The 26015-nt window shown below is 40.6% G+C and overlaps 1 protein-coding gene across 4 annotated transcripts in view; it reads left to right on the top strand.

Annotated features, from left to right (window-relative positions):
* The window catches only part of AMBRA1 (autophagy and beclin 1 regulator 1), a 171065-nt gene that overhangs the window by 42383 nt on the left and 102667 nt on the right, over positions 1–26015 (top strand). For 2 of the 4 annotated variants that reach the window (XM_032414020.1, XM_032414019.1), the window contains one exon: positions 22444–22530. The exons of the other annotated variants lie outside the window; for them this stretch is intronic. In XM_032414020.1, the coding sequence (XP_032269911.1) occupies positions 22444–22530 (87 nt within the window). The remainder of the gene's footprint in view (positions 1–22443; positions 22531–26015) is intronic. 4 annotated transcript variants of the gene reach the window in all.

The raw sequence follows: 26015 nt of genomic DNA, 5'->3' as shown, positions 1-26015 counted from the left end.
CTTTTTTTTTTTTTTTTTTTTTTTTAACGATTTTATTTATTTTTATTTGACAGAGAGAGACACAGCGAGAGAGGGAATACAAGCAGGGGGAATGGGAGAGGGAGAAGCAGGCTTCCCGCGGAGCAGGGAGCCCGATGCAGGGCTCGATCCCAGGACCCTGGGATCATGACCTGAGCCGAAGGCAGACGCTTAACGACTGAGCCACCCAGGCGCCCCAGTTTTACTTTTTCTTTACCAGTTTGGATGCCTTTTATTTCTTCTTGTTATCTGATTGCTGTGGCTAGGACTTCCGGTACCATGTTGAATAAAAGTGGTGAGAATGGACATCTTTGTTTTATTCTTGACTGTAGGGGAAAAGCTCTCAGTTTTTCCCCATTGAGGAAGATGTTCACTATGGGTTTTTCATATATGACCTTTATTATGTTGAGGTATGTTCCCCTCTATACCTACTTTGTTGAGGGTTTTTATCATGAATGGATGCTATACTTTGTCAAATTCTTTTTCTGCGTTTGTTGAGATGATCATATGATTCTTATCCTTTCTCATATTGATGTGATGTATCATGTTGATTGATTTGTGAATATTGAACCACCCTGGAAACCCAGGAACAAATTCCACTTGACTGTGGTGAATCATTTTTTTAAATGTATTATTGGATTCAGTTTGCTAGTATTTTGTTGAGGATTTTTGCATCTATGTTCATCAGAGATCCTGGCCATACAGCTGCCTCTTGATACCATTTTGTTGGTATTTGGCTTGGTCTCTCATTGATATAAATACCTCTGCCATTCAGTGTTGTTGTTTCTCCTTAAAGACTCTCTGCAGTCTCGGGATGCCTGACTGGCTCAGTTGAAAGAGTATGTGACTTTTGATCTCAGGATCGTGAGTTTGAGTCCTACATTTGGTGTAGAGATTACTAAAAAAAATAAACAAACAAACAAACTCTGCAGTCTCAATGATGGAATACTTGGTCTTTAATAAAGAGTCCAAATTAGATGCGAGTAAGCCAAATTAAATGTGAAGGTTCTGTTTCCCATTGGTGCTTTATGTTTGTTTCTGTGGAAGGCTTTCACTGAATCTGCTTAGAGTAGGGTGTTTCAAATTTGAGAAAGTGGGTGCTCTCATTTTTTTTTCATTTTGGTGTCTGAGCATTATTATTATCACAATTTTTTAGTTTTGAGATGATGAGGTGTTTTTTTTTTTTTTTTTGGTGAGGGGCAGAATCCTTATAATTAAGAGAGAGTTTTGCTTTACCTCTAATTATGCCCCTAAAAAATTGGCGGAATGTTGTCTTTGGTATTCAAGTTACAATAAATCCTTCCTAACTTTTTGAGTTCTTACTCAGAAGTTTGACATTTGAGAACAAATAGGGAAGAATTCTCAGCCAAGAGAAATTAATTTGTGATATGACCAAATCACGGCTTGTTCTGGGAATAGAGAGAAGCAGGTATTGAGAAATCAAAAAGGAGACAAAACTGATAGTGGAATAAGAAGCTTAGTTTTCAGAGAGGTATAGGGGAAGCTGGGGGAAGGTAAACCCAGGCCTTAGAGGAGAAACTGAGGAGTATGGCGAGGGCTATCACGTGTGAGTGAGGCTCTTACTATAATCTTGGGCATTGGGCTAGTGAAATAATTACTCTAAGTGACTGACTGATTAGTTCATTCATTCATTCATTCAGTTAACAAATATTTACTAAGCACCTACTGTGTGCCAGATACTGTTTAAGCACCAGCAGTGAATCTCTCCTTCTAATGGGAGAAAGACAATAAACAAATAGATAAAATAGCTAGCTAGTATGTCAGGTGGTGATAAGTTCTATGGAGAAGAATATTTAAAATGTAGGAGGTGCTGGGATGGAAGTTTGCATTGTTACGTAGGGGATCAAAGGAAGTCTGGGAAGGTGACATTGGAGCAGAGACCTCAAGGAAGTAAGAGGGTCAACTCTGTAAACAATGGGGGCAAGGGCATTCTAGAAGAGAGAAGGGCAAATGCAAAATCCCTGAGACGCTTGGCTGGAGCACAGCAAAGGATGGCATGAGAGAAGATGACGGTAGAGAGGTGATGGGGATCGGATTATGCAGGGCCTTCTAAGCCATTTAAGGGATTTTACCTCTTACTCAGAGTGGTTTGGAAAGCCATCGGAAGCAGTAGCATGATCTTATATTTTTAAAGGATCACTGTGGCTGGTGATTGAGAATAGACTGAAGAGGCTCTGCTAAATAGGGTAAGTTAAAGTTAGGCAACATCACACGCTTTTAGATTCATTTGTGTCTTGAGACTGGTGAAAACCAGAAGGCGGGAGTCAATGATTATGTCAGAATTAGAAAGGCCTTAAATGTTTGGATGAAAAGTTGCTAAATAAATAAAGAAAGCCTCTTTGCAGGCAGTCTTATCTGCAACAAAGCCTTGCCCCCCCCCCCAACCATAATGGCATGTTACTGAAGCTTTGAGAAAGGGAGAGCCTCAAAAAGCTATAGTGAACGAGAGATAATCAGTGGAAATTTTGAGATGCTATTGTTTTCTGCTTGTAAAACAAATACAAATTCATTTGTAAAAATTCAAACATTACAGAAATGTGTGATACAGAAAGAATGTTCTCTGCAGTGCTAATTCGTTAACAATTTATGTGTTAACTCCAGAATTCTTTTTCTATGTAAATAAAAACACATTTTTTCTTTATTTGTAAAAATGGGATCATACTGAATCTACTGTTTTGCCATTTACATGTTTCACTTGATATGTCATGGACATTTTTCCCTGTTGGTGTATATAGAGCTGTTGCATCCTTTTTGACAGTGGCATAGTATTCCAGCAGTTGAATGCACTATAATTAATTTAAGCAGTGCCTTGTTGATAGAATCTGGATTGTTTCCGTGACAGACAGTGCTTGTCATCTTTGTGTACTTGTGCAGGTGTTTCTAGAGGAGGATGAATTTTTAGAAGTACAATTGCTGGGGCCAAAAGTATATGGACATTGCTAATGGTAAATGAAAATTAATTGTATAGTATTATTACTAATTTAAGATATTTTCTATTTCCAATTTTATTTCAAGTGAATATAATTTCATCAATTGGGACTCATAATCCTGGTTTGCTTTTTTTTTTTCTTCTCCCATAAGATCGTAAGTTTCTCAGGAGTAAATTCTCCTACCACTGGGTTTTTCAGGAACCTTGTTCCTCAAGGTTGAAAAGGACTTTTGTTTTCTTAATTCTAAATATCTGCCACCTGGAGATGTTCATATACTTATCTTCTCCAGCCGTTTTGTATCAGGGAGACATAATCTTGGTTCCATCTTTGACATTCACTTACTGGCTTTAGGCCACCTAGTCTTCAGGGCCTTGTTAAGTGATTGGGAGAAACCAGGCATCTTTTGCCCTGTCATAAGGCAGTAACATTTAGATATTTGACTTATTTGCCTTTGGGGGTTTCTTTCTTTGGCAATATGAGGGTGAGGGTAGCGTGGAAGAGAGGTACCAGTGTTAATCTTTTTCATCTTCACCGCTCACGTGCCCAACGAGGTCACTCTATATTTGAGCCTCTTTGAATTCTGAGCGTCATCCCTGGTTATATCTTCTATATCAAAGGTTGGCAAACTTTTTCTGTGAAGGGCAAGATAGTGAATATTTCAGGCTTTTGTAGGCCATACGGTCTCTGATGCAAATATTGAACTCTGCCATTGTAGCATGAAAGCAGCCAGAGACTACATATAATTGAATGAGTGTGGCTCTGTTCCAATAAAATTTTATTTATAGACACAAATGTGATTTTCATGTACTTTTCACGTGTCATGAAAGAGTCTTTTGATGTTTTTCAGCTATTTAAAAATATAAATACCATTTTTAGCTCATGGGCTGTACAAAAATCGGCGGCAGGCCAGATTTGGCCGACAGGCCGTGGTTTGCCAGTCCCTGCTTTATGTATACGTGATTTGGAAGAGAGTCGGGTGCTATAGTAATAGAAGGCATTATGATCATGAAGGCTCTGAAGAGGTAGGTAGGGGACTCCTGCACGGGTTCTCTCTCTCTGCTTTGGACTAGATGTCGTAAGTATTGGCTCTTACAAGATTCTTTGCCGGTTAAGAGCAGGCGTAAGTGCATAAAGAGTTTCTGGTTTCCTCTCCTATCTGCCCTGAAGCAAGGTTTTCCAGCCTTGCTTTGTATTTGTCTTGGGAATTGTTTGCAAGTGAGAAGGCTTGCCCTGGTGTGGGGGAGGGTGTGAGCCTCCAGGCCCTGCAGGCAGTATGCTTGACAAGCAGCCCTTCTCCCACTGCAGGTCAAATTAGCACCTGTTAAGACTGATCTAAATTATCCCCCATCATCCCTCTCTCTGGGGCTGGATGGTGTAGAGCTGGCTGTGTGCTTTGTATACACACTGTGAACTTGAAAAGATGTAATCGCTTCTGTCAGCTCCGAGTGTTGGAGTGTTACAGGGACTACAGTGGGATTCTGTGTGTGTGCTGCAGATACACTGGGAGCAATTTACCCGAGTACTCATTCTTCCCCCTTCAGATCCCCTTCTGTACCGTATCTGTTCACAGTAGTGCTCTAAAGGGTGCGTTGGAGGTTTTGCTAAGACAATAACACCAGGTGTATGGGGTTCTGTTTGCATAATATATTTTGCTAATTGTAATCGGTCCCAGCTCATTAGAGCTATGCAGGTAGCTTCTCCTCCTCTTAGATTTCTTATATATTTATGGGGACAGGAGGATCCAGTACATCTTAGTTCTCCTTTTGGGAGCACCCCAGACAACGTATTTGTGTGAGCAAATGTGGCTGTAGTGTGTGGGCCTGTAACATTAATCCAGAGATTGCAAAATAACCTTCAGGTATGTTTATTTGCCCTTACAGTGTTTCTAAAAATTCCAGGTTTTTTTCCACGTAAGTGCAGATTTCTGGATTCTATTGGAAAAAAAAAATTAGAAGATCTGGCTTGTATTCCTACATAATAACTAACAGTAGGAGTTGAGTAGTTATTGCCCCTTTAGTCAGAGCATGGAAGTTTCTTTGTGCCTTAATCTGTACTGGGCTGTTATTTATGTTTCTTAACTTAATCTCAATTTCGTGTTGGTTACCTCTGCATTAGCTCAAGCAAAATGTTGATGGTTTTGTGTAAGCAGGTGTTTTTGTTTTTTTTTTAAAGCTTTTATTTATTTATTTGACAGAGAGAGACACAGCGAGAGAGGGAACACAAGCAGGGGGAGTGGGAGAGGGAGAAGCAGGCTTCCCGTGGAGCAGGGAGCCCGATGTGGGGCTCCATCCCAGGGCCCTGAGATCATGACCTGAGCCAAAGGCAGAGGCTTAATTGACTGAGCCACCCAGGCGCCCCCACCCCCTTTTTTTTAAAGTAGGCTCCATGCCCAACATGGGGCTTGAATTCACAACCCTGAGATTAAGGGTCTCATCCTCTGTCGACTGAGCCAGCCAACTGCCCAGGGGGCAAGTGCCCTACCACTCAGCTTCACCTGGGGGAGGCACTGGGCATTGCACTATCCTCTCCTCTACCCAACCCCTCCTGCCTAATTCACCCGCAAGGGGTCCCCTGCTGGCTGTTAGCTGATGTGCTGACAGCCCCCTCACCTGAGAAGCTGCCTGACTTTTTTAATAGCAACAATTAATAAACTCCTCCTCTGTTTCCAAAGAGGGAAAGTGGGGATGCCAGGCTTATTTACTGGCTGGGTCAGACTTTAGTGAGCAGCTTTCTGTTATGTCAAGTTATGCACTATGAAAGTAACCTTCCTTTGAAGATGGACTGTGTGAAATCTTGGAGAAGAATGCCCGCACCTCTCCCTGTGAGCAGAGCACTTTGGGGAGAGGGGTGGGTTCCAGTGAAAAGGCTGCTTGGGTGCCACCTGCCAGGAAATTAAAATCAAGTTAGAGCAGGAGTTAGAGCAGAAAATTGTAATAATAAAGGAATCAAAGGCTGAAAGCATGACCTTGTCATAAAAAGAGAGTCACAGTTTGTTAACATTGTGCCCTTTTCCTTTGCTGCATCAGAGGGTATGAGTGTGAATCTTTTTACCTCTCTTACTTTTTTCCTCCCCTACACATGTTCCCATACATTTCTCAGTTTTCCTTTCTCTTCCTGCTGTCTCCTTGGATCACTTCACCTCAGCAAGGTGGCTTTTATCCTTTCTTTGTTCTGCTGGCAAATGTGACCTCCCCCTTTTTTTGGTCTATCTTATTGTGATAAAAAACACATCAGTTTACCCTCTTAATTTTTTTTTTTTAAAGATTTTATTTATTTATTTGAGAGAGAGAGAATGAGAGACAGCACGAGAGGGAAGAGGGTCAGAGGGAGAAGCAAACCCCCTGCTGAGCAGGGAGTCCGATGTGGGACTCGATCCTGGAACTCCAGGATCATGACCTGAGCTGAAGGCAGTCGCTTAACCAACTGAGCCACCCAGGCGCCCTACCCTCTTAATTTTTAAATGTACAGTATGGTTAAGTATATATACATAGAGTTGGACAACAGATCTCTGGAACTTTTCTTTTTGCATGAGCAGAACACTATACTCCTTGAACAATTTTCCATTCTCTCGACCCCCCATCCCTGGCAACTGCTACTCTGTTTTCTTTTTCTGTAAGTTTGATTACTTTAGAAACCTAATTTAAGAGGAGTCTCATGCAGTATTTGTATTTTTGTAATTGGCTTTTTTCACTTAGTATAATGTCCTCAGGGTTCATCCATGTTGTAGTGTGCAACAGGATTTCCTTCCTTTCTTTTTTTTTTTTTTAAAGATTTTATTTATTTGACAGAGACACAGCAAGAGAGGGAACACAAGCAGGAGGAGTGGGAGAGGGAGAAGCAGGCTTCCCGCCGAGCAGGGAGCCCGATGTGGGACTCGATCCCAGGACTCTGAGGTCATGATCTGAGCCGAAGGCAGATGCCCAACGACTGAGCCACCCAGGCGCCGGGATTTCCTTCTTTTTAAAGGCTGAATAATATTCCACTGTATATACATTTTCTTTACCCATTCATCTGTCGATGGACATTTAGGTTACTTCCACATCTTGTCTATTGTGAGTAATTCTGCAGTGAACATGGGAGGACAAATATCTCTTTCAGATCTTGTTTTCAGTTCTTTTGCATATATACTCAGAAGGAAGATTGCTGGATCATATGGTAGTTCTATTTTTGATTTTTTGAGACGCTTCTATACTGTTTTTCACAGTGGCTGCATCATTTTACAATCCCACCAGCAATGTGCCAGTGTTCCAATTTCTCTACATCCTCACCAACATTGTGATTTCCTGTTTTTTTTGGCAGTGCCCATCCTAATGGGCATGAGGTGGGTATCTCATTGTGCTTTGATTTTGCATTTCCTGATGATGAGTGATGTTGAGGATCTTTTCATATGCTTGTTGTCCATTTGTAGATTTTTTTTTTTAAAGATTTTTATTTATTTGGGAGTGAGAGAGACAGAGAATGAGAGAGCGCACACACGGGGGAGGGGCAGAGGCAGAGGGAGAAGCAGACTCCCTGCTGAGCAGGGAGCCTGATGTGGGACTCCATCCCAGGACCCTGGGATCATAACCTGAGCCAAAGGCAGATGCTTAACTGACTGAGCCACCCAGGTGCCCTGTAGATCCTTTTGTAAGATTTATTTATTTTAGTGACAGAAAGCATGCATGCAGTTGGGGGGGAAAGGGAGGGATAAAGGGAAAGGGAAAGAGAATCCCAGGTAGACTCCCTGCTGAGTATGGAGTCCAATGCGGGCTTGAGATCATGACTTGAGCCGAAATAAAGAGTCAGATACTCAACTGACTAAGCCACCCAGGCACCGCCATTTGCATATCTTCTTTGGATAAATGTCTGTTTAAGTCCTTTGCCCACTTTTTAATTGGGTTATTTGGTTTTTGGTGTTTTTTTTTTGTTAAATTGTAGGAGTTCTTTATATATTCTGGATATTAACCCCTTATCTGGTAGTTTGCAAATATTTTCTTCTATTCAGTAGATTCCCTTTTTACTCTTTTGATTGTTTCCTTTGCTGTGCATAAGTTTTTTAAGTTTTACACAGCCCCATTTGTCTTTGTTTTTGTTGCCTTTGCTTTTGGTATCATATCTAAGAAATCATAATTCCTTCTAGTGTCATAAAGCTTTTCCCCTATTTTTTTTTTCTTTTTGTTTGTTTTTCCCCCTGTGTTTTCTTCTAAGAGTTTTTATAGTTTCAGGTCTTACATTTAGGTCTTTTTTTTTTTTTTTAAGATTTTATTTATTTGAGAGAGCGAGAGGGTACAAGCAGAGGGGAGGGGTAGAGGGAGAAGCAGATTCCCCCTGAGCAGGGAGCTGACACAGGACTTGATCCCAAGACCCTGGGATCATGACCTGAGCCAAAGGCAGATGCTTAACTGACTGAGCCACCCAGGCACCCTTACATTTAGATCTTTAATCCATTTTGAGTTAATTTTTATGTATGGTGTAAGGTAAGGACCCATCTTCATTCTTTTGCATGTGGATAGCCAGTTTTCCTAGTGCTATTTGTTGGAGAAACTATTAATTCTCCATTATCTGGGGGTCTTTTTTTTTTTAATAGGCTCCATGCCCTACGTGGGGCTTGAACTCATGACCCCGAGATCAAGAGTCACATGCTCTACTGACTGAGCCAGCCATGCGCCCCACCATTATCTATGGAGTCTTGACACCTTTGTCAAAGATCATTTGACCATATACACAAGGGTTTATATCTGGGCTCTCTATTCTGTTCTGTGTCCCTGCCTTTGTACCAGTACCATAGTGTTTTGATTACTGTAGCTTTGTAATATATTTTGATATAAGGAAGTGTCAGGTCTCTAGCTTTGTTTTGCTTTCTCAAGATTGTTTTGGTTATTACACTATATAGTTAACTAACTGGACTTTGAATAAAAACTTAAAAAAAAAAAAGATTGTTTTGGCTCTTGTCCTTTGAGATTCCATATGAATTTTGGGTGTTTTTTTCTCTTTCTGTAAAAAATGCCAATGGAATTTTGGTAGAGATTGCATTGAATCTGTAGACTGCTTTGGGTAATATGGACATTTTAACAATATTAAGTCTTCTGATCCCTGAACCCGGAATGTCCTGCCATTTTTTTGTGCTTTCTTTACTTTCTTTCAGCAGTGTTTTATAGTTTCAGTGTGCAAGTCTTTCACTTTTTTGGTTAATTTCTGAGTATTTTATTCTTTTTGATGCTGTTGTAAATAGGACCATTTTCTTAATTTCCTTTTCAGCAAATGTAATCCTTTTAAACTTAAAACGAGAAGGAACTTTTTTTTCTTTAAATTTCTCCAATCTAGTGTCTTCTCAGTAGTCCAGCAGTCTTCTCAGCATGCTTTTCTGATTCCTTTTCATACTGGTCTCTTACAAGTTCTCAGAAAGAACTAAGGCAGAAGCTGGGCTGATCATTTTCTTTTAGCTCCTTGAAGGCAAAGGAGCATTGTAATATTCATCCTAACAGAGTTGCTGACTTTTTGGTCCCTCATAGAGCCACTAAATTCGGCAGTGATGTTAGATGGTACTGTTTTGGATATGATAAGGTCAGAGAGTTGGGGTAGATATATCAGAATGTGTTTATTGTGTGCTCTTTGGCTGGTGGTTCTTAAAGTGTGGTCTCTAGACCAGGAACATTAACATCTTCTGGGAACTTGTTAGAAATACAAGTTCCTGGGCTCACCCCAGATGTACTGAATCAGAAACTTGGGGTGGGAGGCCATGTTATTTGCATTTTATCAAGCTCTCCAGGTGGTTTTGATACACACTAAGTTAGAGAACACTATTTTAGGCCACCTAGGAACTCTTTTAACACCATTACTACCATTCCCCCAAATCTCTGTAGTGTACTAAGATCCTTTGCATTATTCATCAGCTTTTATTTTTCCTTTTGCTCTTGTCCCATATGATGCAACGTTGCTTTAACTCTCACAGTCTCCTTCTCTCTAATTATAACGTGTACTAATAGATACGGAGTTGAGCATCACTGGATTCAATTTCTGGCTCTGTTTTGTGACCTTGGGCAGTTAAATAGCCTTTCTGAACGTCCGTTTTATCAATTGGAAAATTATGTGAGGGTTAAATGAGTAAAGCACCAGTTACTTTTGCAAATTTAGATGTTCAAGAAATGCCTGCTCTTTTTTCCCTTTGTCCTATTACCCTGCTCAAAATACAAAACAAAACGGGCGCCTGGGTGGCTCGGTTGGTTAAGCGTCTGCCTTCGGCTCAGGTCATGAGCAGGGGAGGCTGCTTCTCCCCTGCCCACTGCTTCCCTCCTGCTTGTTCTCCCTCTCTATCTCTGACAAATAAATAAAATCTTTGAAAAAAAATACAAAACAAAAACATTTTGCCATGGCATATTGCCTGCAGATTTTTTTTTTTTTTTGGTCGGTATTATTTTTGGGGCTTCAGGCTTTATGGGGTATCTGTGAAATCTCTTCATGTAAAATTAGAATAAACCAAGTTCATAAAAAAGTGAGGTGCCTATGAAGGGTGGATAAGGAATGGTTATTGAGATAAAGCTGGTGCCAGTTACTTCCATTAGTCACTTGCAGTGGACACAGTGAAGTTCTGTATTAGAAAGTTCAATAATACAGAAAGTAATTTGGCTCATAGCAAGAGAATGGGATATTATCTTCATTTTTCCTGCACTTTCTCTTTTTTTTTTTTTAAGTAGGCTCCACACCTAGTGTTGAGCCCAGCACAGGGCTTAAACTCATGACCCTGAGGTTAAGACCTGAGCTGAGCTAAGAGTCAGACTGCTTCTGACTGAGTCACCCAGGCGCCCCTTTCTTGCACTCTCTTACAGTGATTTGTGCAAAAGAGACAGGTCCTGCCTCATGATAAAGGAGGGAGTATAAATAGCCTTAATTTCTAGGGCCACCTTCTACATTAAGAAGGAGCCATCCAGGGCAGAAGTATGTTTCAGAAAGATAGAGCCTGACTGGGATAAGGAGGAGAGTAGCAAGTCTTTCCAAATTGACATTGACATTTCTGACCAATACCAGGACTTTGTGCTTTGGACACTGAGCAGGTTTGTAGTGAGTTTTGTTTAAGATCTGTTTCCAGATGTCTTGTTCGGTGTTTTGTTTTGGTAGCCAAGGTTCCTTTGAGTACAGATGTGATTACTTCAGGCTTATAATTAATTTCATGGACTTAGTTCTAATGCTGCTATTTTGACTAGCTTGAAAGTTCTACAAGATCAGAAACTATTTCATTCATTTGTTGATGTATAACAAACCACACAACAAAACTTAGTGACTTAACATAGCAATTTTATTACCTTCCATTGTTTTTTGGGTAGACTGGGCTCAGATGGGAAGTTCTGTTGGTCTTGCCTGTGGTCTCTCTAGAGTCACCTGGAAGCTCAGTTGGGATGGCTAGGCCTCTCCCTCTTCCTGTAGTCTCAGGGACTCCTCTCTCCATGTGCCCTTTCCAGCCAACTAGCCAGACTTTTTACTTAGCAGCTTAAGGCTTCCCAAAGTGACAGTTCCAAAAGGGAAGAATGGAAGCTGTCAATTCTTTTAAAGGCTAGGGCCAGAACTGGCACAGCTTGCCACATTCTCTTGGTTAAAGCAAGAACAGACTGGTCTAGATTCAGTGTGGGTGGAGACCATACAAGGACAAGAATACTAAGAAGTATGGTTCTTTGGGGTCCATTTTTGGAGCCTACTAGAGGAACCATATCTATTTTATATACTAATATATACCCAGTGGTTCACACTTAATAAATACTTGGGATTTGAATCACTGATTGGATAGACTAACAGGTTGGTGGATTAATGACTGACTGATCTTATCAGTTTGAGTGAGTTTCATGTGATTCTTAGGGTTCAGATACCCACCCATGTTTATGCCCCTACAGTACTCGTCCTTCTCGACACATGTTTTCTTTCTGGGAAATCACCTTTTTAGGCATAGTGACGTGGGTGACCAGAGTGCATCATATTCCCTGCAGACACTTTGGGAGTTGTAATCCCAGGGAGAAAAGAATAATTGGTATTCATTGGACTGTGTAGTGGCTACTATACATATTTTACATATGTTCTTATTTATAGCAACCTTGTGGAATAGGGATTTCCCTTTAAATTTGGACATTGAAGATAATGGACTTTCCCAAGGTCACATAGCTAGTAAGTGATACAAGATGATGAATTTAAGCTGTATTCTCGGGGCTTCTGACTGCCTTATTCAGAAGAGCATGCGACTCCTGATCTCAGGGTTGTGAGTTCAAGCCCCACACTGGGTGTAGAGATTATTTAAATAAAATAAAAATAAATAAAAAAATAAAAATAAACTTCATTCTCATTCTAAAGCTAAAGCACTGACTTGTGTCCTTTATTAGTTATTCAGAGTTTCCCTTGGTTAGTCTTAGACTATTAAGATATATCAGAGGTGTTTTCAACAGCAGCTAATAGCGTTAACATTTGGGGCTGGATAATTTTTTTTTTTAAGATTTTATTTATTTGACAGGGAGAGAGGGAACACAAGCAGGGGGAGTGGGAGAGGGAGAAGCAGGCCTCCCACTGAGTGGGGAGCCGATGCAGGGCTCGTTTCCAGGACCCTGGGATCATGACCTGAGCCGAAGGCAGATGCTTACCGGCTGAGCCACCCAGGCACCCCGGGGCTGGATAATTCTTTATTGTGGGGGTCTGTGCTATGCATTGTAGGATGTTGAGCAGTATCCCTGACCTTTATCCACTAGATGCCAGTGCACCCTCCCCACCCATTTACAACAACTGTGTCTCCAGACATTGCCATATGTCCCCTGGGGGGAATCCCCTCCCATTGAAAAGTTATTTCATGATTTGCTGTCCTTCAGTTTTGCTGTTTTTTGTTTTTTTTTAATTCTCACAAGGAACTGGCAGTGTCTTCAAACCACCTCATTCTTGTAATAGTTGTAATAGTACTACCTGGTTCTTTTTTTTTCTAAGTAGGCTCCACGCTGGGTGTGGAGCCCAAGGCAGGGCTTGAACTCACAGGGCTTGAATTCACGACGCTGAGATCAAGAGTTGGATGCTTAACCGAGCCACCCAGGTGCTCCTGCCTGGTTCTGATGGTCTTGAGTCATGCCTTTCTCTCATTGCCTCTCTCTTTTGCCTTGTCTTTTTGCTTTTGTCTGTGATTCCCCTCTATCAAATGCAGCTGGACAAAGTAGTGTTTGTAAGGACTTTTTTTTACACAGGTATCCATTTAGCAGGCATTCACATCCCTGAGATTACAAGCATTTGTGGTAGTGAAAAAAGGCAGTTTATATCTTCTAATTATGGTAGAGGGGGAAAAGTAAAATATTTATTTATTTTTCTTAAAAGATTTTATTTCTTTAATTGACAGAGACAGCGAGAGAGGGAATACAAGCAAGGGGAGTGGGCAAGGGAGAAGCAGGCTTCTCGCTGAGTGGGGAGCCCGATGCGGGGCTCGATCCCAGGACCCTGGGGCCATGACCTGAGCTGAAGGCAGTTGCTTAACCAGCTGAGCCACCCAGGCACCTCAAGGTATAATATTTAGTAAGCTGAGAATTAAATGGCTTCCAGGCTCCACAGAGTTAATCTTCAGGGTAGTGTTTGATTGACATGCTGGAGGATGTTAATGTGCAGTTCTTTTGGGGAACGGGGGAGGAGAGTGGAAATTGCAGTTTCTCTACTAATTGTACTTTAGGTGTCATTTATGACAATTTCATGTTGTCTAGACAGAGGGAAATGGTGGAGAAATTATTCTAGTGGAGTCAAATGCGAGTCCAAAAGGAATCAAGAAGGTTGCTGAAGTCAGGATCAGGGTGGAAGAGCAAGTCATATCCCCCCAGAGGCAAATCAGTGAAAATCAGATGTCACCAAGAGAAGCGGCTCAGAATGAACCCAGGATGTAAGAAAGGGATCGTACTCGGAGCTTTGTATTAGCTCAAGGGCTAACAGTGGATTGTTTGGGGGCCCAGCTGGAGTCTCTGCCCCTTGTCTATTTCTGTAGACTTCAGAAACCTCATTACAGACGTGAGCCAGGAAAGCTGCCTCTTTGCCTCTGGTTAGTAGATGCTCCAGCCCACTGTGTATTCCTTTTTCTTCATTCTCTTATAAGGCTTCATTTACTAATTCTCTTTGCCCTCCTGATGTTGGCCCTAAGGCTTTGCTTTATATTATAATATATAGTGTTTACAATATACCAGGGTCAGTGGCCTGTCATTTAAGAACAGATGGCCTTCGTCAAAGGTTTTTTAAATTTCAGGTTAGGAATAGAAATGTGAAAAATGATCTAGGAAGAAGTGTACAGGTTTGCTGTTATTGAAGCAGTAAATGATTCTACCTAATATATTCGTTGTAGAATTAGTTGGTATAGATATAGCCTTTTTTGGAATTATCTGTTATTCTGAATAAAATTAGCTGAGAAATTAGGATTATCGGATTTTGTGAATCTCTTCTTGATTTTGGAGGAAACCAGTCAATTAGGATGTACTGCCTCTTAATTAAAATCTAAACCTGTATATCACAGCTGTTGGTTGTCTGGCTGTGCGTGAGTATCAGAACTACCTGTGGAACTTGTCATTGATACGCTCTTACTCATCCTTTGGTGAAAAGCCCCTGATCTAAATTTCTAATTAAAAAAAGTGTGTGGTCTGTGAGCAGACCTTCCAAGTCTCCTAGAGAAAATGAATTTGGAGACAGAGTAAACATATCCATGTAGATCACCTTGGGCCTTTGAGTTCCGCTGCTGACGAAAGTGAGTTTTTATTATAAATTGAAATTTTATAATTAAAATGTAATGTGTTCAGGATATGCAAAAGCTAAGCATAGCGCCAACCAATCATTTTATAATTTTATCGAAAATCACCACCTAAGGCGCCTCTGTGGCTCAGTTGGTTAAGCATCCAACTCTTGATCTCAGCTCAGGTCTTGATCTCAGGGCTCTGTGCTGGGTGTGAAGCCTAATTAAAACAAACAAATAGACAATCTGCCAGACAGTTAGCAGAGGGTCAGATATTCTCAGAGGGGTCTGGCTGACTTCTCAGGTAAGACTTTTGTATAACTAGATACACAGTTATATACCGATTATGAATTCTGTTTCCAGCTTCTTTCCTTTTGGTATCTGTGATTATATTGTGCTCTAATGTTTTACCATCTGTCTCTCGCTGCACAGAGGCATTGAGGAATACGTTCATGTTTTGTAAAGATGTTTTGGTGAAAGGCATTGTTTTGAGCCCCATGAATTGTTTATGCTTGATGATAGTAAAATAAGGCTGATCCATAGGACAGGCACTGTGAGCTTTTCTATAGTATGTCTTTTTTCCCCTTGGTGTCAGCCTTTTTGCAGTGCCACCTTGCCTTGGTCTACCCCACAGCAGGGGCAGGAATTGCCTGCCGGGCTTCACTGGCAACAGCATCGTGCTCTAAGTGCACCCCTAGAACTAGGGGGCCCTGCAGTGATCAGATGAGTGCCTATCGTTGGATAACTTAAACGATAATTGCCAGTGTGTGAAATGGGGAGGCTTGGATGCCTCCGCTTTAAAGCAGAGGTGTCAATTTGGAAATCATAATAGAGGTGTCATTTCAGAACACACAATTATTTTTTACAAAGAATAAGGGCTTGTCATCTCCCAGCCCAGGCATGCGCCAAGGCAGAGATCGGGGGCTTGCAGAGCAAGATTCAAAAATGAAGAAGGCAATAGTGCATCCAAGTTTCTTTGGCCTCCTGTCCCTCCATCCCCCTGAAAACATTGCCCTCTTTCCCCTTTGAGGTCTCTTTTAGCAATATACCATCCAGGAGCATCTGTGGTAGTTTCCCAGGCAAGTAGCCAGCCGCTGACTTTATGATTTAATAAGCTTCCCAGGGACCAGGCTGCACTGCATTTATCAAGACAACTATGTCAGCACTTTAACCTGAGCAGCTTAAGTGACCAGAGGGATAAAGGGTGATGTAAGCAGTTCCTGAAGACCTTGTTCCTTCAGGAATTTTAGTGTGAGTTTTTGGACATCTAGCAACCTTGTCTGAATGTCATGCGGTCAGTGAGGGGCAATCAGATATGTCTTCTTGCTTATTCTTCCATATCTACTTAGGACTGCTGATTTATTCACAGGCTTTTATTGGTCTCCTATTACATGTTAATTAGGAGTTTTAATGGGGACAGAAGGATGACTTGGACCCAGTACATGCTTTCATGTGGCTTGTAGTCCAGTAGCAGAGACAAAACATACTTAGAGGTAACGATAGTACGTGGTGACTTGGCAGAGGCCTTTTTTTTTTTAAGATTTATTTATTTGACAGAGAGAGAGAGAGTGCAAGCAGGGGGAGCAGCAGCAGAGGGAGAGGGAGAGGGAGAAGCAGACTCCCCGCTGAGCAGGGAGCCCATGTGGGGCTCCATCCCAGGGCCGTGGGATCATGCTGAGCCGAAGGCAGACACTTAACCAACTGAGCCACCCAGGCACCCCAGGCAGAGGCCTTTTAAGAGAGATTTCAAAATGCAGTGGGGTCTTTGGGGAGAGAGTAGAGAGTGTGAACTTTTGGATGGAGGAGTCAGATGTTTGAGTTTTGAAGGATTTTTTAAGGCAGAAATAGGAAAAAGAACTTTCCACAAAGAAGCAATGGTCAACCTAAATACATGAATTCTCGAGATGAGGGTGTGTTTAATTTAGCTAGAGCAATGCTTCTCAACGTGGCCTGGGATTCCTAAAGTCAAAACCATTTTTGTGATAATGCTGAGCTGCTCTTTGTCTTTTTCACTATCATTCTTCCAAAAGTGTCTGTGGAGTTTTCGCTCTGTGACATGTAACAAGGTTATCACTCTGGTATGTGTGCTTGTGTTAGGAATTTCTCAATTTTAATTTCAAATGTAAATATTAATAGATAAAACCCATATAAATAAAAGCTCTTTGGGGTCCTCACTAATTTTTAAGAGAGTTAAAGAAGTTCTGAGGCCAAAAAGGTTGAAACCCACCATGCTAGAGTATATCATATATCCAGAAGAAATGAGAAATTCAGCTGCAGAGCTTTGGAGCCAAGCTGAGGAATTTAGATTTTATTTTCTAGGCAGAAGGGAGGTGTTAGTTTTGGGTTTGGCTCCCCTGAACTAAAATAGCAGATATCACCCAGACATCAAAGTTAGGCTGGGAAATTACTCTTTAGGCATGGGGCATCAGTGGCATCTTGGGTTCTTGGAGCAGGCTTTACATATCATGTAGGTCACAGAGTTCTGGCAATTGATTTTTCCCAGTGATTAGAGGAGGTTTAAACATATTTATTTGCTTTAGGGTATTGATTTTTTTCTGTCATCTGACAGCTAGTTTTAAAAGAATATTTTCAGGATATAATTGTTGAGTAAGGAAGAGTTGTCACTGGCTTATTCATTCTGTCTAGACATGTATAAAGGTACCCACATTTTCTGCTTCTCAGCTCTGATATCTATTGGATTTGAAATGAAAGTTCTTTTTTAGATGACCCATCTCATCTGCCCTGACAACTTTGTTCTTTCCCAGAGCTTTCTTCCACTATTTTTTTTCATTGTTTTCCTAGTAGTCATCAAAGGGTATAGTGGATCTAGGGAACCCACTTACACATATTCAGAGTATTAATCAGGAAAGGAAGAAATAGCTGTAGTAATTTAAAATGTTAGGAATTTTACAGCTTGAATTGTGTTTCTGTTGACTAATGATTTTATCAGGTTTTAATATTAATTTTTGATGACTTACTCTAGTATGTAATACTTTGATTTCATGTTTTTCTGTTCCATTTCTTAGTGACTTCACTTTATCTTTCAAAGGATTTTATGTAAGCAAATATTTTAGAGCAAGGGGTGGGCAGATTTTTTTCTGTAAAGGACCAGGTAGTAAGTATTCTAAGCCTGTTCCTGTCAGGATTAACTCTGCCTTGCTAGCTCCAAAACAGCCATAGACAATATATAAATGAGTGAATGTGGCCATGTTTGAATAAAACTTTATTTATAAAAACAGGCAGCTGGGGTGCCTGAGTGGCTTAGTCGGTTAAGCGTCTGCCTTCAGCTCAGGTCATGATCCCGGGGCCCTGGGATCGAGCCCCGCATCGGGCTCCCTGCTCAGCAGAGAGCCTGCTTCTCCCTCTGCCTGCCACTCTGACTATCTGTACTCTCTATGTCTCTGTCAAATAAATAAATAAAATCTTTTTTTTTTTTTTAAAGATTTTATTTCTTTGACAGAGAGAGACACAGCGAGAGAGGGAACACAAGCAGGGGGAGTGGGAGAGGGAGAAGCAGGCTTCCCGCTGAGCAGGGAGCCCGATGTGGGCTCGATCCCAGAACCCTGGGATCATGACCTGAGCCGAAGGCAGACGCTTAACGACTGAGCCACCCAGGCGCCCCAATAAATAAAATCTTTAAAAAAAACAAAAAACAAAAAACAGGCAGCTGACTTGGGGCCTGTAGTTTACCATACCTACCTTAGGGCATTAGGGCAACTTGCTATTTTAAGAAATCCTTTTTTTTTTTTTTTTTTTAAAGATTTTATTTTTTTATTTGAGAGAGAGAGAATGAGAGAGCACATGAGAGGGGTTAGGGTCAGAGGGAGAAGCAGACTCTCCGCTGAGTGGGGAGCCCGATGCGGGACTCGATCCAGGGACTCCAGGATCATGACCTGAGCCGAAGGCAGTCGCTTAACCAACTGAGCCACCCAGGCGCCCAAGAAATCCTTTTTAAGAAGTGAGTAATTCTTTTGAGAATGAAGAGTTTTCTTTTTAGTTTTCAATGGTTTACTTTTCAATTTTGTATATTGAATGTTTTTAATTTTTTTGAATGTTTTTAATTTTGAAATAATTTCAGACTGGCAGAAAAGTTGCAAAAATAGTGCAAAGAATTCCCATATACGCTTCACCCACATTCCCTAAATCTTAGCATTTTACCACATTTGCTTTATCATTCTCTCTCTTTTGCTTTATGTATGAGTATGGTTATGCTTTTACATATTTATGGTTTTTATGTTTACGTTTTGTGCTTATTCTTTTAATTGTATGGTTTTTATATTTATATATTTGTGCTTATATTCTTTTGAATGTTGGATTTTCTTAAAAGTAGGATATAGTTTGATAGAGCAGTGGTCTTCAGATTTTAAAAAAAATACTTCTATTAGTAAAGGGCTTTTGAGCAATGTGTGTGTGTGTATTATATATTATGGTTATACATTATAAATAAAAAGTTCTGATATTTTCTTCTGTTCTCCAGTGGATCAAAATAGCACAACCCCTGTGTATCTCACTTGGACACCACTGGTACAGAGAATGAACCAGGCAAACTTGCAAAGAAAGAGGGGTTTTTGTGTGTGTGTTTTTTTCCTGTCAAGGGTTTCAGTGACTCTTTAAAAACATTTCTAAATTGTGATTACAGGTCAGAATGAAATGGTAGCTTCAAGCTTGAACAAGTGTGTCTGAACCCCCTCCTGAGTCCTACCTGATTTCGCATTATTGAGTTGCATGAGAGATGGTTAAGTCAGGTCACATTTGTAGTGGCCAGAGAAGAAGGTGCACAGCTGCCATCTCGTCCCATTTTCTTATGTCATTTCTCCAGTGATGGCTGTTTGCAGGAAGCTGACTGTAGGAGAGAAAGATCTTTCTTTGAGGTTCCTAGGAGTGGTGGTGACATTTAATCATCTGGTAGCTCTAGTTCTTTCTGTGTTCAACACCAATTGGAGAAGCCCTTTTTATTCTTTCAGATAGTACTTGTAACTGAAGAGAATTCAGTGTTTAATCAGTGATAAGTGTGTGGGGGTGCTATTCATAGTAATTGGCTCTCCTGATTTTGTGTATTAGCAGTTAAAACGCCGTGTGTGTGTGTGTGTGTGTATATATATATATATGGCTTATATATGGCTTGCCAGTCCACTGTATTGCCTGGCGAGCATAAATGGTGCCAGCAGGTTTTGTAGTAAGTAGGCACAAGGGATGCATTTTCCAAAAGAACCTCATCAGGGACTCCCCAGAGACAAAGCTTGACATTTTGGTTTTACCCTGATTAAAGAAGTCCTTCTAATGAAGATAGGAAGTTAGGGTGGGAAGTAGACGTTGCAGGATTATAAAATGGAATCATTTAAATTGAAATTATCTAATCCAGACTCTTCTAGTTCAAGAATCTCCTTTACATGATCCTTAAAAAGTCATCTCATCTTTCTGAATACTGACACTGCGTTAGCATAGTAATAGGGCGTAATACTGGCTTCCTAACTTAGCAGCATCATTTTCCAGGCAAAAAAGTACTTAAAAAAGGTGTATGTTGGTCGCTCTGCAGGATGCTCCTTGCCAAAGGGCTTCTGCTTCCTAAGCCATTTGGAGGATAACCTTACGGGGCTCAGTTATATTCAGGACTAACTCCAGAGCCCTTTGGGATGGAACAAACTTCTCGGTGTTCAGGGATGTCAGCTGCTCCCAGATCTTGCTTCTGTTCAACTCCTTCCCAATTCCTATAGAACTAATTAATTAGTATTGGACAAGTATTTATCTAAGATGGTATAAATGTCCTGAATAGATATTCTTCTCAATTTCACTTTTCTTCTTTTTCCAGTCTAGGTACCTCTCCCTACCCCTTCCTCTCACAAACATTCTGTAGTTCAAGACTCAAAGACATGCCATTATTTTATGTGCCCCTAATGAAAGAAGAAAAAATCCTGCCAATTAAATTATGTCAGGGACGCCTGGGTGGCTCAGTGGTTAAGCATCTGCCTTGGGCTCAGGTCATGATCTCAGGATCCTGGGATTCAGCCCTGTGTTAGGCTCAGTACTCAGTGGGGAGTCTGCTTCTCCCTCTCCCACTGCCCCCTCAACCCCGCTCATGCTCTCGCTCTCAAATAAATACAATCTTTTAAAAAAATAAACTGTGTCACACAATTATAAGATGCATCCCAGTTTCAGACATGTTAAAATGGGAGGGTATCTCTTAGAATTGATGAGAAGCAGCATTACTGCTGCTGTCAACAGTGATATCATTGAAGATCCCAGGCCCCAGAGATGTATTTTATTGCTTTCTTCTCTTCCTCATTGGTTACGTTGTAATATTCTCTTCCTTCAGTGGTAGGACTGCTTAAAGTGAATTGTGTGGGGAGGTATTAGGCCTTGTTTAGATAGAAAGCATCATTTAACAGTTGGTTGTCCTGGGCAGGAAAGGTAGCAAGCCAGATTGACAGGGCCTCTGCTCTAGCCCTTCCCCAGGCTGTTAGGGGAGATGCTTTGGTGAGCCAGTTGCTGGGATAAAGTGACTGCACATGACTCTACCTAAAGCCAGCTGGTTTTAATAACAGTGAATTGAATTAACTCAATTGGAAAAGATTGGTAGCTGCTGTCCTTATCCTGCAGATCTGCTTTAAAGAGTCTGGCAGGGAGCCGGAGACCTGTTCCCAGGAGAGCCAGGCAAGATGCTGCTGGAGAGGAACAATATGCATTTCTTTCTTGAGACCATTTCCTTTGAAACGTGTTCTATGGCAGGAGCTTGACTGGCTGCCAAGGCACATTTGAGTTGGGAAGCAGTGTGGCAGACTCGGCAAACTGGGGGGTCCCTGGGCCATATTTATCAGATGTGTTTTAATTGGCCCTTGTACAAAGAGGGAAAAAATGTTTTAGCTAAAATTTGTCAGGAGATTTCATGGAAAAGTCCAGATTTCTGGCTTCCCTTAAAAAACAGGAAGAGCCAGCAATACTGAACCCACATTCTAGGTTGGACTCACAGTTGAAACATACTCACTTTTTACCTGCGTGGAGCCTGGAAGGTCCTGCAGTAGGGCATTGTGGTTTGAAGCATTTTGGAGTTGACTTTCTCTGGAGTCCTGGTGCTATCGCCCTGTGCACAGTGCCATATACTTAACTTTTAGGCCCAGTGTTCTCATGTTTGTATAGTAATGCCTACCTTGCTAGGTTGTGGTGAGTTTTAAGTAAGGAAATATATATGAAGTGCTTAGTATTTGCCTGGCACCAAAAAAGTGCTCAATAAAATGTGGGTGTATTGACATATGATCATTTGAACTTATGATTGGGCTAGATTATATAATTAAAGATTTTTGTCAGTTAAGAGAGCATGAGGAGTACTCCTCACAAAAAGGGTATGGGCAGAGCAGAATGAGTAGAAGATAAGGGGATGTGGATTAGGATAACATGGAGAAACTGAACACCAAGATAAATGTTGGCACTACCTGAATATCTCTGGATATGCCTAATTTTCCCCTCCTGTGTTGATCCCAACCTCCTATTTGTCTGCTGGAGATACTGCAAATAGGAATAAGATCATGTCTCTGAAGCACTTGTTCATTTCTCACAGAAGAGCAGTATTCAGCATAATACAGTGGCCATGTCCAGTGTGGGAGCTTTGTAGCTCATTTATTTATGTCTCTAAGTATTTAGTTTGTAGGAAGGGTGTGATCCCAGATAGCAGGTGCTAGCTAGCTACAAAGGGGGATGTTATTTATCTCTCCCCCTATTTTTCCCTTATGAATGACCTCTGAGTTGGTAATTGACAGGGATTATTGCCATTTTTTTAATCTCTGCTAGGAGGCTGCTGGAGTCTTCCCTCATTTCATTATCCCGTTATGATGGAGCAGGATCCAGAGAGCACCCAATTTACCCAGACCCAGCGAGGTAAGGCCAAAGTGAGAAATGGCACTAGGTGGGGGGGGAGGGGCTGCCCTTGGGGTTGCCAAGCTGTTGGAAGCCCCATTCTGTGCCTCTCTGGTCCTGGTGCTCTTTTACTCTTCAGTTAACAGTTTTGAGACAGGTGGTTCAGGTGATTGGGAAGTGTTGCAGGTAAGTGAACAGAACCTCTGGTGGCAGAGGGTTGTGACTGAGCTCTTGTGTTTTGGGGCTCATTTCTGTAAGTGGGGCACTTAGAGGAGGAACCTGAGGAGGCCACTGGCAGAGTCACAGGATACTTACTCCTTTTTTGCTGATCAGGGAGGCTGTTGCCATTCAGGTGGAAAGCCAAAAGGGAAACAAGTTGTTATTAATAGGGAAATTACTTACAAATTAAAACTAACCAACTAACAAATAATCCTACTTGCTCTCATTTGAGAGAGAATTTAGACTATCAAAAGGTAGAAGTCAAACTCATTCAGATGTTCAATTTTTGGATGCAACCTAAAGGAAGAGATGACTAACAAAAGGGTAACTAAATAAAACAAGTTGGCATTTTATTAAAGTGTTTACCTTACACTGATCAGAAGATATTTGAAGAGTTCTCAAAGAGATTAAAAAAGCACTTAGACAAGTTCAAGGCCCACCCCTAAGTAATACTGGTGACTGAGGACCGAGGATGGGTGTTGAGTTGATGTATAACATTTATTTATAGTGAGCAGCCCTTTGGCGTTGTCACAACCAGATTTACTGATTCTGTTAATGACCTAAATAGGGGATAACCTTTACGTTACGTAAGCAATACCAGAGCATATGTGAGGCTTTGCCAAAAGAAAGAGCAGTTTGTAATGGTGGGGTTGGCAAGTTAACAAATATAGGTTAGATGAAGCTAAATGAGCTTTGCTTTAGATTAAAAATTTCAAGTCTGGAAAGACCCGTAGACAAAGTTGATTCTAGAGATATTGAGTGATTTCACTGTTGCCACAGTTATGTCATGATAATGAGCATTCTTTCTGAGAGACTAATGAAAGGATTCCCCATTACCCTCTTACTTCCTTTTCCATACCCCCGAAATGGCAAATCCAAGGATCGGGGAACATTTGGAGGCAGCTGAGATGATGATGACCAAACCAAGGAAGTTTATGTTAGTCTCTGATCACACTTGAAAGTAGTAAGTCCTAAATAAGAGAGGGAGATTTTATGTATCAATCAGATTACTCTGAAACACTGAGAAGAGAATTTCTTGCTATAAAAGAGTTTCTTTTAGGACAGCAGTAGGAATCCCATCCCCAGAATTTTTAGCCTGACAGAGTTTAACAGTGATCCTTAAAGATCATTGTTTGTCCTCCTTTCATGTAATGAATCTTTTATTTACTCCCACTCAGATCTCTTTATCACAGAAAGTGTCATACTTTGTGGTGTTGCTATTTTTACATTTTCTCTCTGAACACAGAATAGGTTTTCTTTGGAGGAGAAAGTATTCTTCCTTGAAGAAAACTTGCGGATTTATTTAAACATTTAAAATTTTTACTTGGGACACTAGAGTTTGGTGATTATCCAGCTCTTCAGCAGGAGGATGATTGCTACCTCATTACTGGTTGTTTAATTTCTTTTTCCTCTTAGACTTCACCATACACAACACATATAGGTCAAAGCCTTTATGGGGCATTTCAGCATTCAGATCCTTAGCTTCCCTCTGGATACCTAAAAAAGATGAGGCCAGGATGTACTTGTATTTGATAATTGTGCCAGGAATCCGTTTTTCTTTACCATTGATGCATAGTTTTGTAGCTTAGGGAATTCCTATCCTATAGTGAAATTAAACAATTGGGGTTACCTAGTGCTGAAATTGTGCCCTTACATAAAAGGGTAGTCTTTATTATTGTCTGCATCAACATTCTTTCTACTTCTGTCACCAATAATATAATTTTCCCATTAGTTAGGGTGGGCTGTCAGCTGAGGAATGAGTATACTTATGGTCACTTTTCAGAATCAGTTCCCAAAAAAGAATCTTCATTCTGTTCTTGAAATGTTTTTTACATTCTTTTCTAGTCTGATTGACTTGAGAATTTAACCTTCAATGATTGACTTCTGGAAGATTTCTGTATATTTAGTAGATAAAAGAACAACTCAAGAGTGCTGACTTTTGTCTCTTGAAAATTTAGGATTGTTGATTCATCCTTGCAAAATGTATGGCAACAGGGGGCCAGTGGATAATGAAAGCTCCACACGTTGAGACTTTTAAGAAATGATTCTTGTACTCTGATGATCTTGGCCAAGGCATCTGTGCATCCCTTGCCCACCTGCTGTATAATTTGGATTCGGACATGCCAAATACAGTATATTGTTCTATTACAAGGACTTTTGAGTTCTAAAGATGGTAATTTGGCCTGCTTGGGAATTCCATTTGATGATTGGCCAGAAGGATACCACCTCTGATGACTGGCATTTCAGAGGTAGCCTTAGTTCCTATAGCAGGTGACTGCAGAATCTCTTTGGTCTGAGTCAGTGGATTTACTGAGGATTTTCCCAGAAAGTTTGTCCAGGGGTAATGAAAAGTCAGGCAGCAAGATTTTGTAAATAGTTTTCCTATCAATTGATGTAACTATTACTATTTCCATTCTCAATCAGTTTCTCCAGATTTCTAAAAAAAAAATGTTTTTTTCCTTTTATATTCAAATATTATAGAAGTTAAGATTCCCAGGAATCCTCATTAGGATTGCTGTGTTTCCTTTTAATTTTTTGTTCTAATTGCAGAAATACATATGCTTTTATATACATATTAGTATATGCATACCATTCTTTAATTTTTCTCCCACTTAAATTTTTGCTTTAGAGGGTTTTTCTTGTGTGTATATAGGGATGACTTATTCTTTTTAATAGCTACATAGTGTTTCTTTGTACAGATATAGTTTATTTAATCTGTTGGTGGGCATTTGGGATGTTTTCCAGTTTTTCACTAATGCTAACCACATATACAGATACATACATATCTGTGTATCCTTGTGTTTTCCCGTAAGATAAAATTCCTAGTGGAATTGTTGAGTTAAAGTGTCTGCCTCAGGCAAGTTTTAAGGCTGGAAATTTCTTAGTAATCCACTTAATATTATCATATAAAACGTTTTTCTATTATTGTTCTTCTCTCACTTTCTTAGTATGTAGCAGTATTGTGAAAGATGGAAGAAAAACTTGAGAAAGAAGGGAATGTGGTGAATTGTATGGGACACTAGATGTTTTCATGGAATATGAAGACACTAAGCCACAGTTAGAAGAATAGAGGTCTAGACTAATTATCCACTGAGAATAGCCATGGTAAGGGAGAAGAAAAAGGAATAACTGTTGCCTACTACATTGCTTAGTGCCCACGTAGCCTCTAATGCTCTGTTGTAAGAAATAGAAAAATCTTTTTTCCCTGTTAGGTTTTGTTTTCCTGAGTATATTTTAGTCTCTTTTTCGATCCTGAATATTTTCTCTGTGTTACAAATATCTGTGAG

This window comes from Phoca vitulina, unplaced genomic scaffold, assembly GCF_004348235.1.
Source record: "Phoca vitulina isolate PV1807 unplaced genomic scaffold, GSC_HSeal_1.0 scaffold16, whole genome shotgun sequence".
NCBI lineage: Eukaryota > Metazoa > Chordata > Mammalia > Carnivora > Phocidae > Phoca > Phoca vitulina.
This window is presented reverse-complemented; position numbering and strand designations above follow the sequence as displayed.